This window comes from Arctopsyche grandis, chromosome 1, assembly GCF_051622035.1.
Source record: "Arctopsyche grandis isolate Sample6627 chromosome 1, ASM5162203v2, whole genome shotgun sequence".
In the NCBI taxonomy this organism is placed as follows: domain Eukaryota; kingdom Metazoa; phylum Arthropoda; class Insecta; order Trichoptera; family Hydropsychidae; genus Arctopsyche; species Arctopsyche grandis.
Window position 1 is genome coordinate 35,914,552 of NC_135355.1, and position 18,515 is coordinate 35,933,066.

The 18,515-nt window shown below is 36.8% G+C and overlaps 2 protein-coding genes across 8 annotated transcripts; one reads left to right on the forward strand and one right to left on the reverse strand.

Annotated features, from left to right (window-relative positions):
- Positions 1–117: 117 nt before the first annotated feature.
- Positions 118–1,496, forward strand: Aprt (adenine phosphoribosyltransferase). Its single transcript, XM_077442268.1, has 3 exons — positions 118–367; positions 439–676; positions 753–1,496. The coding sequence occupies exons 1-3, from the start codon at positions 285–287 to the stop codon at positions 972–974; spliced, it is 543 nt and encodes a 180-aa protein (XP_077298394.1). The 5' UTR covers positions 118–284; the 3' UTR covers positions 975–1,496.
- Positions 1,488–17,080, reverse strand: Vps15 (vacuolar protein sorting 15). Of its 7 annotated transcripts, none has more exons than XR_013261266.1 (25): positions 16,754–17,080; positions 16,448–16,628; positions 16,197–16,367; positions 15,841–16,130; positions 15,547–15,753; positions 14,984–15,464; positions 14,714–14,906; positions 13,601–13,713; positions 13,416–13,524; positions 13,133–13,281; positions 12,802–13,062; positions 12,597–12,731; positions 12,199–12,527; positions 12,038–12,120; positions 11,724–11,918; positions 10,943–11,018; positions 10,732–10,827; positions 9,399–9,545; positions 9,206–9,316; positions 7,300–7,472; positions 7,061–7,219; positions 4,370–4,521; positions 4,108–4,289; positions 2,594–2,905; positions 1,489–2,468 (listed from the first exon to the last, which is right to left on the reverse strand). XR_013261266.1 is itself a non-coding variant. In XM_077442256.1 (25 exons), exons 1-24 carry the CDS (start codon positions 16,843–16,845, stop codon positions 2,686–2,688), a joined length of 4,305 nt encoding a protein of 1,434 aa, XP_077298382.1. In that variant the 5' UTR covers positions 16,846–17,080; the 3' UTR covers positions 1,489–2,468; positions 2,676–2,685. The 7 variants fall into 7 exon arrangements, 4 of the variants coding, with proteins under 4 accessions (XP_077298369.1, XP_077298382.1, XP_077298355.1 ...); XR_013261264.1 differs by having other exon boundaries at positions 11,993–12,120; XM_077442256.1 differs by having other exon boundaries at positions 2,676–2,905.
- Between the last annotated feature and the right edge of the window lie 1,435 nt (positions 17,081–18,515).

The following is an 18,515-nucleotide window of genomic DNA, read 5'->3' on the forward strand; positions in this document are numbered from 1 at the left end:
ATACATTTATACATTTCTACGTTCCAAAGTATGTATGATTTAAAGCCAATTTGTTAAAAATCAATAAATGACTAAAATTAAATACCATAGTATCATTTTTTTTAAAGCCCTGGTAGGTATTTAAATGATTGTGACCAAAAATCTATCTAATTCAAATGTCGTCACTTGACAGATGTAATCGCTAGGGTTATCATTCAAGCGTTATCAGTACTCTGTTCCAATTAAATCACATGTAACTAGTACTCGAGAGCAATTCATAAAATCTTACCAAGTACCGAATAAAAATGTCAATGGAGACCAAAATATCATTCATCAAAGAGCACATTAGAGATTTCCCAGATTTTCCAAAAAAAGGAATTATATTTAGGTAAATTCGACATAGTATATATTTAATTTATTTTTAAATAAAATCAATTTCAAATTTAATTTTACTTACAGAGATATACTTTCGGCACTTAGCAACGGCTCCGTATGCAAAGTTTTAAACGAAGTACTAATCCAATACATCAAAGAAAACTTTCCCGATGTGGAGGCAATCATCGCTCTAGAATCCCGAGGATTCCTGTTCAGCTTTTCTGTGGCTGCTGAATTCGAAATAGCATGCATACCCATTCGAAAGAAAGGAAAACTTCCCGGAGAAGTAATTTCACGCTCCTACGAACTAGAATATGGATCTGTAATATATTTTTCATATTTTTTTTTACATCAACGTATTGATGAATAAGTATTTGATAATAATTTACGTATTTCAGGACGTTTTTGAAGTTCAAAAGGATTCATTGAAGAAACCAGGGTTGAAATGCCTGATCATAGATGATCTGATAGCTACGGGGGGTTCGATGGAAGCTGTCATCAAACTGCTGGAAAGTTGTAACTGTGATGTAATCGGATGTTTGGCCGTCATCGAACTAGTCGACTTGAAAGGACGTGAAAAGCTTGCAAATACCCCAGTGCACTCATTCATTCAATACTGATTGTAAAATATACCATTAGGGCTAAAAAACACCGAGTGGTACGTGTTTTTTTTTAGATACTATCAAACATGCGACAAAAACGCAGCACCCCTAGCCCATATTCATAGTACACAGTCCCAAAAATCATCCCCTGGAGTGTTTTCGGTGATATTTTATCCTTGCTTGACAGTGATCGATACCGTTGAGTCCCATATTTGAAGACACATGACGTCCCATACCGCTCTGTGTGTTTTCGCCCTTATCCGGTCATACTTATAAATCAAAGATGATGAGTATGCAATCGCTTAGCACGTTAATAAATATTATTGATATTGTATATAAGACAATAATACTACAATAATTTTTTGTATCATTCCTAATGATCATTCCTTGTTTTTTTATGTGCAAATTTATCGTTATGAAAATATGATCTTTTGTATAGGCGAGTTGATGTTGAAGATTTTACTTCAAATCTAATACACTTGCTGTTTCTATACTTTGTTGATTAATTGTGTTTAATAAAAAATGAAAGCATATGGGTTGAAATATTTGTATTATCCATTATTGTAAACATATTATTATGTACATAAGAAATCCTAATTTTGAAGGTATTTGAAACAGAAATATTACTGAATAATTTTTAGAAGTTCAAAACAAAAGTTGACAAAAGGAAAAATGTCGATTTTTTTTATTAACCCTTTGAATGCTCACCAACGCCGATTGGCGTTATATTTTGAGCATGTTTACAAAGTAAACAATAATACTACCCGCTAAGCCTTTCCGGGTAGCATTGAACATGGGTCGTGTAATCCATGCCATTCATTTGTCAACGTTTATAAAGACTGGTTTACACCAGAATTCCTGAATTTATAACCATAGCAGAATTACTCGATGAAAATTCCCTAGCTGCCGAGTATTTTAGATTTTGGCTTGTCGTTTAGATTGAGAGCATTACATTTTAACAATGAAGAAGACGGAACTAGTCTTGGAAAAATACATTCATTAACCGCTTAGCTGCCCAAAGCGCCTTAAGGCGCAAACAGCCGTATCTATTATACGCTCAGCGCGTCGGCTGGGCGTCTAAGCGGTTAATAGACTTATTTTGTTTATTTTATATTAGAGAGTCTAAACACAACTTTACAAAACTCAAAATCCTCGGCGGTAGTTATCTAGGGTTTGATTGGATTGGGTACAATTTTTATACCTGCTTTATATTGGCTTTCAACACAAATACGCCAGCACTCAAAGGGTTAACTAATGAGTAATTCAAACAGACTCCGGTTTGTAACAGAATACTGATTATCTTTGGAATCTATGACAGCTAAAACAAGCCTGCTTGTAGAGCTCCCAGTTAAGAAAATTGAGCCTTGACTAATACAAAAAACATATATAAAACTAAGATACTATTATTACAAATTCAATAAACAAAACTCGTATACGGCATTAAAACGGTAAACAGATTATTACGCAAAAAGCGATCTCTCGCAAGTCACTAAAATCTCGATCACAGAACATCTGGTGCTAGTACAATATTTCGCGTGGGTTGATTTCGATTGATGGAGTTTTTGGGTGCCAGATGTTCCGTGATCGAGATTTTAATGGTTTGCGCGAGATCGCTTTTTGCGGAATAATCACCGAACCAATTAAAACATACATACATACATAAATATCTGACTTAATCAAAATTAGATACATCCGAAATAATAATAGAAAAAAAATCACATTAATAAAATCACTTCCATATATTTATAACGCCATCGGCAGAGGAACTAACAAGATAACATTTATTCGCTTGCACCATGTTCAAATCTGTGATCGGTGCCGTGTGATGAATGCCTCTGGGCTCTGGGCCATACCTCGAGGCTTGTTCATCGGAGACCGTGCTCGTATTAGGAATGCTACTTATCGTTGACACCTCTTGGATCACTGGTGTGCCATCGACTAATCTACTCCTGAAATTTAATCATAATTAACAAATTTCACATTGTTGTTAGATCATGTTACAGTTGAAGTGTATCTTCCAGTTGTAATATACTTTTAGTTGAAATATATTCCATCTAACCTGGTACCAACTACCGTTATAGTTGAAGTGTATTTTTACTCATTACCTTTATTCGTAATACCCAGCAAATATCAACGCATTACTGAATTCTAAAGCATTTGAAATAAAAAATATATTATAAAAAAAAGTTTTTTAAAAACAAACCTCTTTTTTAGTTTTGTATATAATATTAAGATATATAAATTATTATTTTGAATAAAAATACCAATAATTTTATTTTACTACCGCCATCTATGTTTTTTTACTGCCGCCATCTATGTATAAAACTAAAGACTACATAGACGTCACCCAGATTTCAAATTTGCAAACTTCAAACGCGTCTTAAACGAAATTTTATCTCTATCGTAATGGCGGAGGATCCGTTTACTTATATTGATGACCAAAATGAGCAATATGGCAATATATGAAAACGATCGGATATGAAGCAAATTTTTTACTGAATTGTAATCGTAAGTGAAACATAAAGGAGGTTTGTAAAAAGCATCATAGCTGTCCAGAAGCGTCGCTAGACTTGTGCGGAAAGTGCGGTCTGTACCGGGTGACACCAATTGTTCAAATTGACAAAATAATTAATAAATTGACACTAATTCGAAATATTCATTGTATGGCGGTCCTCGAGCGGCTACACGCCTCATTGCAATTTCTGTATATATACAGCTTTCTGTACTTATACAGCTACCGCGAAATCCGTCTGGTGTAGCTATATATAGCATCAAATATGGGCCATAATTGGCTCTTGTTCGAATTCCAGAGAAATCAGTGTACATATGTACCTAAAGGTAATAAGGTTAACTGATTCAGTCAGACGGAGACGCAATCCAGAAACAACGTGAGAACTTTGCTTCTCTTTTGGCGCTTCTCTCTCGTAAGTCATAACAATTAACAAATATGAATCATTGTTATATATAAACAACTGTTATATTACAACTGGCGCACATTGTTGAAAGTGTATTTGCGCTTGTAGAGATATAATTTACTAGTTGAATTGTATTCGAATATGAATGATCTAAAACGCCAATTGGAATATATTACAACTGAAAATACACTTTGAATGTAACATATATACTGAAATCATTTTTTTTATAATCGAACCTGTACGATACGGATGCATTGCTAGGGGCGTACTGATCATTCGGTGCTCCAATCAACACGTACGAATCTTCCGGTTGATCGAGATCCCAGAACCGTACCCTTTGATCAGTTCCGGCAGTTAAAATGAACGGAGAATCGTCGACTACTCCACCGTACAGTGCGTTTATATAATGGGAACACGGCTGAAAATTCAATACAGACAAAATTAATACGAAATACATACTCGAAAGAAAGTATTTGACATGAAAATACGATGATATACCGAATTGTAAGTGAGCGGAGGCTTGTTTGACGGCCATAGAACTGCTTGTCTTTGTGCACTTTCTAAACTCCACACACCTGCTTCGTCTCCAGCTGCACAAATTATCCAACATGGTTCGGTCGGGTGAGCTTTTATATTTCTAATTCGGTTCTCTAAAGCGAAAAATAAATGTTTATATATTAAAAACTAACATTCTACATTTAATTTACACATGATTTTGTATGTAGTTAACTAGTTGTTTTATTTATTTATTTATTTAATTTAATTTATTATTTTAAAATAATAACAACAATAATTTTTACCCGGCTTCGCTCAGTATTTGTAATATAAACAACTTAAACATGGCGAATCTAATAGTAAATATTCATTTGTTTTTTTTTATTAAATTTACTAGCTAAACCCGGCATGCGTTGCAATGCCACAATAACGCGTGTAATTCCCGTTCCTGTTCCCGTTCCAGACATTCAATTTTATATATATGTAGGTATAGATATATTTGTTGACATAGCCCATCCGCTGTGTGTTTGTGGTACAGCCCTAAGTGGTCAGTACATTCGAGTGCGAGGTAGGCGTGGCGCGATTACTGTCACACTCGCGGCGTGATGCGTTGAAGCCGGGATAGTTTTACTTTCCCATCAATAAAATCGTAATTGCAAATATTATTATTAAGAGGTTTTTTCCGTTTTTTTGCACAGTAATCTTCCCGGACATGCATAAAACAAATCCTGAAAGTTCCATCGTAATCGGTTCAGTGGTTTAGGAGCCTATTCGGGACACACACACAGACATTCATTTTTATTTACAGTCCCACGACAGGATGTTCTTACCACTAGCGTAATTTGCGAAACTTGTGACAAATTTGACGAACATGTGGGAAACACGTATTTATTTTAACACTGGTAGATAGATTGAATAGCAACCCACATATGGTGGTGAAAAAAACCGAAAATTTTGAAACTGGGGATGAAAGAAACAAAGAATCAGTTCACGGTCAGTTTTCGCCCTGTTAACACGCTGCGTAAATTAACAATTATTGACTTAAAAATAGACTTAAGATTTAATTACTTTTAAATATAAGTTGTAAATTAAAATTATTGTGTATAATTTATTGTATTTTTACGTTCGCTTTAATATATTTTTTGATTTTTTAATCAAAAACTTTTTTTTTGAAATGGCTCCAAAAAAATCATTTCAGAAGATGTGAAAGTGGCCATTGCAACGCTTATTAGTGAAAAGATATATAGTTACAGACAAATTGCCAAAAAATTTCATGTTTCTCACCCTACGGTAGCCCATATTGTACAATTGGTGCAATCGGGAGTTTTTCCAACTGCTACATTATACGACAAATGTGGGAGAAAACCAAAAATCACACCGCGAACGGATCGAAAAATCATCACCATAGCTTTGGAGAACCGTAAGGTGCCTAATAAAGGCATTCAAGCTATTCTGAACCAAGAGGGTATCGATATTTCCACAAGGACGATGTTTTGTAGATCTCGTGAAGTTAACGTCAAGAGCCGAACTCCCATAAAAAAGCCAAAATTGACACCAACGATGAAAAAAAAGCTCAGGGACATCAGCAATGGACTGTTGATGATTGGAAAAAGGTATTGTTTAAATATTAATATTAAACTAAAAAATACTTGATAACCTCCTATGTATGTACTAATTTTTCATTCATTTTAGGTTTGTTTCTCTGACGAAACAATTCTAAGGACAATGACAGATGTTGTCCAATACATCAGAAGACGACCTTCCGAGAAGCTGAGCGACATATGCACCATTCAAACAACAAAATATAATGCATCTGTATGGTGTGGTCCGTTATTAGCGGAAAAAGGGCTGGACCCGTACATTGGGGCAGGATCAATACAAAAAAAAATTGTTGAACGGATTTTTGCCTTATTTTGAATCAGAGGAGATGGATGCACATAATTACATTTTTATGCAAGATGTCACACGGCCAAAACAATTAACAACTACCTGACCACAAAAAATATTCGAATTTTGTTATGGCCAGGTAATTCACCGGATTTAAATCCGATTGAAAATTGTTGGGGGTATTAAAAAGTATTTTTTATAACAGCCCTTATACTACGTTAGATAATTTAAAAGAAAAAATAATAGATACATGGAAAAATGATTCAAAAATCAAAAAAACAATACAGTCATGCATAGAGATCAATTCGGACTGTTATAACAAATAGGGGAGGGACAACTAAATATTAAGTTAATTACTGTTTTTTTTTTGTAAATATTATTGATGAATATATTATGCGTGTATAATAAAAAGTTTTGTTTCATTTCCTGTTCTAAAATTTAACAAAATCGACAAAAAACGAGTTTTACGCTAGTGGTAAGAACTTCCTGTCATGGGTCTGTATGTATATAGAATAGATTTGAACCGAAAAAAAACATACATCGAATCGTCGTCATAGAAGCTTTGATTTGTTTTCGATGTTACCAACAAACCTTACATACTTACATACATACATAGTTACAAGTCTTTTGAAATTATATATTAGATAAAAGGAATGAAATGACTGCGTGGTTTAAAGCACGCTTTTTAATATGACGGCCGGGAAGGAAGTTAGGTGGTAGCTACCAACATGGTCGAATCGGTTTTAACTCACAGGACGGTGAACCAACTCGACCATGTCCTAGAGCTTTAAAATCGTATTTAATTACCTTTGGGATGCATCAGAGTGGTTATCGGCAAACAGAAACGGAGATCCCAAGCGCAGACCCGTCCGCTAGACGTACCAATAGTCAACCAACCCGATCCACTAGCGTACATACAAGTGTACACACCTTGTTTCAAATCACCTTGCAGTTTCCACGCGTTACCTGTACAAAAAGTATCGTATAAAATCAAAACTCAACACGCCGCACTGATTAAAAATGGAGAATGTGGTCTAAATTCAAACCTGGAGCACGCAAATCCCATCCGACTATTCCGCCGTAGAGCGTAGAGTAAATAATAACATTATCACCACCAGAGCACTGAGTATTGCAAGCGACATCGATAACACCACCATCGTCCGTGGGATCCAATTGCCGACACTGGGATAAAACCATACGGGACGATGCCGAATCTAACCTATACGAACAGTAAATTATTGTTATAGTGAAATATAATGAAAATTGAATGCAGGTATATATTTTTTATTTTTACATATTAGCCACAGTGACATTACAGAGAACTCCAACGCGTCACTGTGGCCAGACATTCAATTATCACAATATAATTATAATATCACAATGACATAATAATAGTGTAGCGTATGCTAAAAGGAGCTGCCGGTTAAGTGCAATCGGATTAGGCCAAGGCGCATACCTGACACTGTGCGACCGTTATAATTGGTTTCGAGGATTATCTCCAGACTAAGTGCAAGTAGGCTAAACAATGGCCACCGAATTGGCGTAGTAACCGCACCCAGTCCGTTCTCAGAAGTGACAGCGATAGCGTGGGACTGAGTGTCGTGGGAATACATATCCGGGTACATGCCTAAACAATAGGGAAGTAACCGGACGTCGAAGATGCCATGAGCGACCTGTCCTTTATAAGGAGGTACATAGACCATATCAAGACATTCTAGATGGAGCACTGCCAGTGTGTGAATCTCCTTAATCACCAATAAATGCTGTGAAACGACTTTGGCCTTTTACTTGGATCCTCAATCCACCCCTACGCAACAGTATTAACCAGCAGCGTGGTCTAGTAGTGATTGTTGGATTCTTTCGTGTAAGGTGTCACCGGGTTTAATTCCCACTAGAGTCTCGATGTTAGCCAAACCTTGTCGAGGTCGATCGTTTCTTATCAGAATTTGCCAATTTTTCTGATGTTCATTGAAACGGTTCCCATAAAATTGGCTTTCCTATCCAATTTTCTATTGCAAACCTTGAATTATTGTTATATCTCAGGTTTTCTCACTGCCAGTGTGTGTATCTCCTTAATCACCAATAAATACTGTGAAACGACTTTGGCCTTTTACTTGGATCCTCCACCCATCTCTACGCAACAATAGTAACATCACAATGGTTAAAAACAACTATTGGCGTTAATCAACAGCCACTCAACCAGATTAGCATAGTTTATATTGAAGAGGTCAATTTCACCAGCAATCCGGTTGAGCAGATATATCGCTTTAGATATAGGAGCCGTTGCCAACATATTTGTGCGAGCCACAGGAAGAACAAACAAATCACGATTCCTCAGGTCCCTGAATTTACTAGGTGCATAAAACCTAAATTCATTAAGAACCTGAGGATTGTGTACAATCCCATTCAACAGCTTAAAAAAGTGCCTTCCCAGAAACATAACCCAACGAGACTACAATGAGTTGAAACCCAACTCCCCTAATAGAAATGCACTAGGATATAGCCAAGGATAATATCCATACAGTTTCACATAAAGATATCTGAGAAACCGTTTTTGGATTCTCTCAATCTTCAATGAATGAATCATATGGGTAGGACTCCATATAATGGAAGAAAATTCTAGAATGCTACGTACTAGAGATACATAGAGTATTTTAAGCACCAACGCACTCTGGAAAGGTTTACTAATTGTAGTAAGAATCCCAGCATTTTTGTGGCCCGCAAACAAATATTGTCTATGTGTCGTTTAAAATGAAAATTATTTGAGAACAAGACCCCCAAATGACAAAATTCATTCACAAACTTTACTTCGACACCACTTAGGCGATAGGGACAAATCAAGCGACTTGAAGATCTTGTCACATTGAGGACACAGCATGTTTGAATGCTAAAAGATAATTTATTTTCGACAGACCAACTTGACAGCGTATGTAAAGAGTGGTTTATGCTTACCTAAGTATGAATACTGAACCGTCTTGAGTGGCTGCGGCGAACGATTGATTGTTTTCGCAAGGAGCCATACCGATGACGGGTCCTGCGCCACGATTATACATCGATTTCGATCTAAACACATAAATTTATTGATAATTTTATGTTTATTATAATGTATATCTCAGTGGCAATATTATAATAACAAACAGCTTACCTATTAACTAAGCTTATTCCCTCTAATTTTGCCAAATCCCAAAGGCGAACTGTGCCATCGTTCGAGCACGATCCGAAGAATCCTTTTGCTATCGAAGAATTTTGATGGATTCCAGACGATAGATTCACCAGACGATTCACAGCCGCTCTAAAAATCGTAATAAATTGGATATTTTCGTAAGACTGCATCTTTATGTGTGCATTTAGACCTTTGCACGTCAGCGACTCACCCGTGAGTCGCGCATTGACACTTATACACCGGCGCCTCACGGGCGAGTCGCGTCGATTTCTTTTCCGAAACGTACAATATTTAACGTTTAAAAATGATTTTACAAGCGCCACCTTTAGACGAACTTGGTTACAAAAATAATAAAAAATCGATGATTTGCATATTGAAGAATTCTATGTTCAACTTTATGTTAACCAGCGGCGTGGACTAGTGGTTAGCTTATGCTTTCGAGCAGAGTGGTCACGGGTTCGAGTCGCACTATAGTCCCGCTGCTGGGCAGACCTTGGTTTTGTGACTCAAGGTCAATCGTTTCTTATCAGACTGCCAAGTTTTCTGATTTTCATTGAAACGGTTCTTGTAAAATTGGCATTTCCTTTATATCTCTCATGCTAATCTCAAGTTATTCAGTCACAAGGTTCGTCAATTTGATTATAAAATGCTGCAAAAATGTCTCCATAGATGTCACTGTGGATGTTTGTACGAATTCGCAATTTATAAAATGCTTATGTACATATATTGATTGTATTGTATCTGTATAAGTGCACTCGTCGCTTTGGAGCAATCTGTAAAAGCGAGTGTTCGTGTTCTATGAAATAAAATAAAATTTGTAGGAATATAGCACAGCTTGTACTATCCCGAATAGAAGTTTCATCTATTTCATCATCGCGTTCCTGTACGAGTATGCAGCGCCGACCTTGTCTGAAACATCTTCATTTACACAAGGGCAAAGACACAATTCGACTCGCTCTACATAAACAACATTGAGCTCACAAGAACCCCTGAGAGTATGATCTCATCATACAACTACGAACCAAACAATGTAGCCTGTAGGAATCTCCAAAGATATAAATTATCGCACTAGTCCCAGACAACAGTAAGCATTTGGAGCTCAGCCAGCCCACTCCTCCAAAGTGAAGCAACATAAATAAATATCCTCTATTATAATCAACGGAGTTTATATAGACTGGGAAACGGTCGAAACTTAAACCTTCCCTGCTTGAAAACTAATTTAAAAATTGCTAGCGTACAGGTGAAGATCAAATTTTTCGCGAGTGGTTGTATTGTAAAATCATAAAATGTTGTATTGTATTATATTGTAAAATACCTGTGTTCGTGTAGTTGAGCCATCAAAGACGTGCCCGGTTTCCAGTTTGGTGGCGGGAGATTAATTCCACACGTTTCCATAGCACACTCTCTAGACCTAAAAAGGCATTTAAATTGTTAAGTACTTGCGAAAGTAGCCAGCTCGGCTGTGGCTTAAAATTCAAATATATTAATAAACTACATATGTAGATTATAATAAAAATAAAACCCACCTCAAAGCACGAGCATATTTTATGTGCTGTCTGGTTGTTAAATTTTTCAGCTCTTGTCGACATGGCGCCATGCTATCTGCAATAATCATCAACAAAAATACGTGATAGAAATAAAATATGAAACGGCAAACATTTTACATCTTATTTATTACATTAAAGGTAAAGACACACAGAGAGGTATGCGGCACGTTTTTTTGTTTTTAGATAGTTTTTTACATGCAAAGAGAAAACGCTAAACGTACGCCAAATCTGTACCGCCGCGTCCCTTCACAAACCTCACCCCTTGGATTATTTTCGATGACGATTTATACTTGTACATACATATGTAGGTTTGATAGTGATCAATAACGGTGATCCCCATATTTGAAGAAATGTAGGAGACACTTGTCAAAGATCGTAAGAATCAATAATGACACGAAGATACGCCTCTCACCGCTAAAGTACACGTACGCGTTCCGGGCCGTACTTTTGGGTTTATTCTTTCTCTAAAGGTACAAACACACATAGTGGTAAGCGGCATGTGCTTATTTTTAGATAGTTTTGCACATCCAAAAAAAACGCTAGTGCAATCCTTCCCAAAACTTACCCTCTGGATTTTTTTCGGTGATATATTATCTTTGTACTGACAGTGATTCCCATATTTGAAGAATTGTAAGAGAAACTGGTCGAAATAATAAGATCGTACGAGTTAACACTGACACGAAGATACGCCTCTCACCGCTGGAGTTGACGTACGCGACCCGTGCCGCACTTTCGAGTGTGTTCTTACCAAAAAACTTACATTGTACGTAGCTTCTTTCTTGCACGAGCAAAGACAAATGAGTAGCATTGGAATCTAATGAATTAGGCGAGGCCGCTCGTTGCGTGAACTGACTGCTAGATCCAGATCCCGAACCGTACGGCATTGCAGAAATCTGATTGGTCAAATTGTGCGTAGATGGACCGAGAGTAGAACTCGCAACGCCGTCAACATTATCTGCACGAAAAAATAACAATAAAAATAAATAATGTAAAACAAACAAAGATCATAAGTAAAATTTCGGCAAAAACCTTTCGATAATAGTGCTGAAGTTTCATTTATATTTTTATTATCACCGAACATATGCTGCCATTCGTAATTCATTTGACTGCAATTCTCCGCAGCCGACTGACTGCTCACGCTAGTTTTGTGCTGCCGTCTGCAAAAATGCAACACAATCTATATAACAGCCTTCAAACCACCGACAAAGTTCATTCATGTATCATTATATAATTACTTATAGCTCGAAACGGAGCTGTTCGTGTATAGGCTTTTGGAGCCGGATTGGATATGATTGTCACCGCTGCCGTCTGATACATTGTTCTCCAACGTGACCATCTTCGAAATGCAAGATATTCCAGAGATGCTCAATCTACCCGGAGACTCGTTGCTGAACTGATTAGAAGTGCTTTGAGTCTTGGTACGTTGCATTTCAATGAGATGAGTACTCATCGATAAAATCTGCGACTCGATTTGATCGGTCAAACCATCAGACATGAGACGTCTGAACAGAGTTTTCATCGTCTGACTCATTTCGCAATACTGAGGCAACGTACCCTGCTTCACCTGAACAAATCAAATTTTAATAATAACCAAAACTAACACATATATATGAAATATAACTGAAAAACTTACTTTCAAGCGTGCTTCCCTTCGTTTCCGCAACGTTTGTAAAAACTGGTTTATATCTTTATATTTCATAACAGAATCAAATATGGCTCTAGGTATAGGTTGAGCCAAGCTTCCGAGCAACAATTCCGGTTTATCAACCTACAAAGAAGCGTATATGAAAAACGTCCATAACCGTTATAAAAAAACAACAACATTTCGAATGAAATACCTGCGTAAGTTTATACGTAAGATACGGCCAAACCCATGGAAGAATTTTACAATTCACATCTATAGGATTCAACAAAGTGGCTACGCAAGATATGAGTCCACATGTTTCGTGACGGATCCATAGATTGGGATGTGTCAAATAGCAGACCGTCTCGGCGACCAATTCGCACAGTGATGGCTTTTGTATGAGGCCGAGTTCTGCTAGAGACGTCGTGGCTCTTAAAGATTTTGCAATGATGAATTCTGAAGGGTCTGTCAATCCCTGAAAAATTTGAACGTTGACGCAAGGCAGGGAAACTACCATCGGATTGAAGATTTGTTTGTATTATTACCTGTTGCAATAGTGGTACTAGGATGTGAGAACAATGCCAGCCGACGTAAGCCGCTACCCCTACGATACAATCGAAAAAGCTACCCCTCAAAGCAGTATCTTCTTTGTCATTCAAAAATGTTATCATGTGGGATAACAATACGTCATTTGCTGTAAAAAATATAAAATCATACATATAACTAACGATTCTGAGAATTATACCTGGCGTCGTTTCTAATACTGAGCATTTAATTCTAATATATATTTGCTAGTTATGCATATAAAATAAATATCAAAATACGAACCTTTCTGTTTGCCGAAAAATACACACAATTTGGTGATCCCGCTTTCCATAAAAACTCTCCGAACGAGGGTTTGAGAATCAGTCAACAAACTAGAAACTGTTTGTCTCACCTGATGAAAATGAAAAGATATTTTAAAACATATGTAACGGCAAAATAAATAAACATCGAAATTATACAACTGATACCATTTCATGCAGAGCTGATAGTTCCGATTCATAATTTACTTTTGCGGACTCCTTGTGATTTTCCATATTTTGAGTTTGATCTAAAAACCTCAAAGCTGTCTCTGCAAGTAATGCTAAAACCAAATTCATAAAAATAATTAAACATATTACACAATACATATGTTACAGTCTAAGTGTTAACTCCGACTCAAATTCACTTCCGACACAATTCGACTCGCTCTATATAAACGACCGCGAACCCGTAGGAGTCGCACAGCTGTATCACACAGCCCCTGACGCTAGTGAGCCTTTGGAGTTCAGCCAGCCCACTCCTCCAAAGTAGAACAACTATGTACCTCCTTCGCTGTACATACAATAATGCTGATTTAACATACAATAATACCTATTATAGCACTCGAGACATCTGTTAACATACATATAGTCGAAACGCGATGTCACAGCAAAGCATAAAAATCGGTTTTTGAGCGCGAGGCGGGACCCTAACTAGTGAACAAGTACCTTTTCTTCTAATAACCAGCAATATAGTTCAGTGCAATGCTTTCAACTGAGGGGTCATAAGTTCATTTCCTGGCCCAGTGTTGCTGGTCAGGCCTTAAATATGTGTCCAGGTCGACCGTTTCCTATCAGAGTTTGCCGATGTATCTAATTTCATTGTTGAAATAGTTCCACCAAATGGGCAACCTATCCTTTTTCACGCAAATTCGAGTTTATAACATCTCGAATTTGTTGATTGTTATATAAATATACTACCTATTCTGTAAAATATATGTATTTTTGGCAAAAATTTGCTACCTATCGAATTTGTCCATAGATGTCTCTATGATGCTGTATAAATATAATTGTTTACCGATGTCTATAATTGGCCAGGAAGGCGCATTGGGTTTACCTATTAGGCCTTCCTGGTAATGTATGTACATATATAAAATTAAAAAAATAAATTAGCAGGCCTGCTCCTTTATGAAAACAAATGGCAAATCAGATCCTGACGTGCATAGTGGCATGTGATTGCCAGTAATGCACTACCAGTAAGTGTAATAGCGTCATTTGAAATGATTCACCATGTATTACCAATTTTAAGAACAGCCCTGTCAATGTCATTCTATTGATCAATACCTATGTTGTTGGCATACGCAGCTCTCACTGACACGGCAGAATCTGTAGCCAAGGGTGCAATCTCCGGAAAGATATACTCGGGAAAAACGTTCATATCGGACTTTGGCAAGAAATCAATCATACAGAGGCACTTTGCAAGAGTATTCAGAGCGCTGACTCTCACTCGCGGTAATGAATCATGAGTTAAATGAATCTAAAAAACACAGCATTACTTAAATAAATTCCATAAAAAAAAACAAAACCAAAAGAAAAGTATCAAAAAATACTCACAATATACGGTATAATCCTATCTAATATAGTCTCAGCACTTGCATATTCGGCTAGTTGATATAATATATCTAAACAGTTCAATTTCGACGTGCAATGATGCAATCCTCTTATGCACGATGTAACGAGCGACGTGATGATGATTAAGCCTTCACTGTCGGGACTTATCGACTTCTTGTCTTTTGTTATTCTAGTTTCATTGTTGTTTTCGTTGATTTTTATTTCTTTTGAAGCATCAATAGTTTTGAATTTAAAATCGCGCGGAATCATATATGGAAATTTAGTTTCAGCGTCGTCAGACTTTATCGGTATGTCAATTGCCTCTTCATAGTTACGCTTGTCGTTGGGATTTTTTATAAATATGCTTATAATGGAAGCAATGTCTTTGTGTATTCGGGATATTTTCTCATCCGGAGGTAGAATAGGTTGGGCGGAAAATATCATATAAGATTGTAAAAACGAATAAAAATATTCCGGGAAAAATCTGAAATCATCATTACAATGTGAATTGGTTCAATACACTTTGAAGTATCAATATATTTTGTAAACGTTCGATATATGCTTACTTTCCTCTCTCATTATCTAAGTAAACCTCTGCTGATAAGCGAGCTTGTGGGTTCCGCTGGGTCATTGAAGTCAAAAGATCAACTAGACGTTTGTCACATTGTTTGGGTAATTTTACACTATGCGGAGTATCGCTCGATCTGTACACTAAAAGTCCTGACAAATCCCAAGCCGGCGTTCCATCATTCCATAGCTCGAGCAGTGCACAGCTAAAAAGCAAACAAAACAATCAAAATTTGATACCAAAACAATCAAACAACACAAAAGATCTATACGTATACATATAATTCTATTACCCCGTAGAAAAAATATCCATGCTCGGTAGCAAATCTCCAGCTTTGCAAGGAGACTCATTCAAAAGCAATCCACCGCCTAATTTATCATCGCCAGGCATAATTTTAGTCATATTGTCCATTCCTAAAGTCTTGACAAATCTTTCGGGAGCAACATAGCAAAGTCTCCTTCTAGATGTATCAAAAAAGTAACTGTAATCTGCAGGATTATCTTCAGGTAAAAATGTCGGTTTAAACGAAGCAAAATCAGTCAACAAAACCCAATTCCAAGACGTAAGCATAATATTTTCCAACTGCAAAAGAAACGAATAAATAAATCCGATCCAAACATAATATAAAACTTACATTTAAGAACGTACCTTTATATCTCCGTGACAAATTCCCACTTTATGGCACTGATGAAGAGCGCAAAGGATTTGAAAGGTGATCCATTTTTTCTCCAAAATGCTAAGAAAAGGCCTTGTCGAAATTCGGTCATACAAACTAAATTTGACATACTCTCGCATAATCAAACCAGCTTTATCTGTCAACTGTTATCACAATCAATAAAAGTAAATACAATACAAAGATAAATAACCAAATACGTCAAAATTAGGCCACTTAAACTTACGACTATCTTCTGAAACGGCAAGCAATTAAAGGAAGATGCCAGATGAGTACGTATATATTCAAGTCTCTCTCGGTGTATACCCAGTGGCAGCGATGGGTCCTGTATTGCAAATACTTTAACTACAATGAGTCCTTCTTGTGATTTGGCACGAGCTACTTTGAAAAATCGCGTCGATCCCAAACTACAACATTAAAAACAAAATGGTGATTATCATAACAATGACTACTGATCGGTTAGTATTTCATGCGACGGAATACCAATACGCATTTTCAATATACTATTCTGCATAATAAAAATGTGTCATACCTGTGATCGAAATAAATATTATGTTGATCGGTCAGGTAGTGCTCTACGGGCAAGATTTGTGAGGGAGCCACACCAACCAGTTGGTTGCCCATTTTGAATAAATGTTATTTTGAAACGCAATTTCTAAGATGCAATTATTATGTCTGTTGATGACCACGTGGTCGCCCGTCGAAACTGAATCGAACTTTCACCCACAACGAAACAGCTGTCAAAGATGACATCTCCCCATTGTGTGGCCATTTTCATAATAGTACATTTTGGCCGTAACACTTTGTCTATGGATGATTCATCTTTTTAGAGTCGCAAAAAAATCTTTTGTTTCGTTTCCTACATAATAAAATGCAATTAGTAGTCAGTAAACGACTTAAATACGATTAACTATAATGCAGGAAATCGTACAATATTGAAACACATTATGTTTCCTAGGAAGATAATGTGATTGAAGTGTGGATTGTCATTTTGTCTCCTGACTATTCTTCGCGTTGGCTGAGTAATAACGAATATTGATGTTGTAGGAATCTCGTCACCGCAATCGAAACATCTATTGCGACGGAGAATACATTTCTCACGCTCAACCATTGACGTCATCTCGAGTCGAGAAACTTCCACCCCAACAAATCAATTAGAACGACGCGAAGTCGAAGAACACCTGCATCCATTAACGTGCAGCTGTACAAACAACAACTACATTGTAACCCATTGAACAAACATCCAGACTCACTGGAACAAAGGGCGATAAAAACTAAATCGAGTGGAATGACGCCACATATTCGAGAATATTCCACCCTAACAAATCAAACGGAAAGAACCACATTCCTTGCATCTCTTGCACACGAACCGCATACAGCGGACTACTATATAAACCTGCACAGTGGGCTCAACATCAGTCAACAACCAGCAGCAGACCATGCTATATCGACAACCAGTCAGCTAAAAACAGCCGACCAGCAACAGAGCCAGACTCACTCAACCTGCAACAACCAACCAATCCAGCCGCTTCGAGAACTTCCAGAACTCAGCCGATTCCAGTCACTTAGTGAACTTCCAGAACATAACCGCTTCAATAACATATTTATACACTTGTATACCCAAAACTAAATAATAAAAATAAATTATTCAAACAAACACAACAGTGTTTCGTTAGGCTGTGATACGATCAACACTTCCTACCCCCTACAATGTAACAAAAATCACGCGCAACAGTACTATTTTCAAACGGTAAACGAATTACTGCGCAACAATCGTTGTCACAAAAATCGCGAATACGGAATATCTGGCACTCGAGTTCTAATTAGTAAACTTTCTCGTGGTTAGCTTTCGATTAATGGAGTTTTTGGGTGCCAGATGTTCCGTGATCGAGATTTTAGTGACATTCCCGAGATCGCTTTTTGCGGAAAAATCATCAAACCTTTCAAACATGCATATTTTTTTTCACGAAGTAGGCATTAGGGACATTTTTTTAAAACTTTTTCTAGGAAGGGGGAGGGCAAAATTTGTCTAGTTTGTGGTTGTTTTATATAAAACCATTTTTTAGGAAGCTTATGATCAATGTGACTTGTTGCAATCTTTGTTGGTCTAAGCATTTAGTAACAAATAATCTAATTGATTAAGAATCATTGTATTTCAAATGACATGAAAGTTCCTGGTGGTAAACGAATTATTTCGCACATTGCCACAATTTAAGATTCATTGTATTTCAATTGGCATGAAAGTTCCTGGTGGTAAACGAATTATTTCGCACATTACTACAAAAATCATGAAT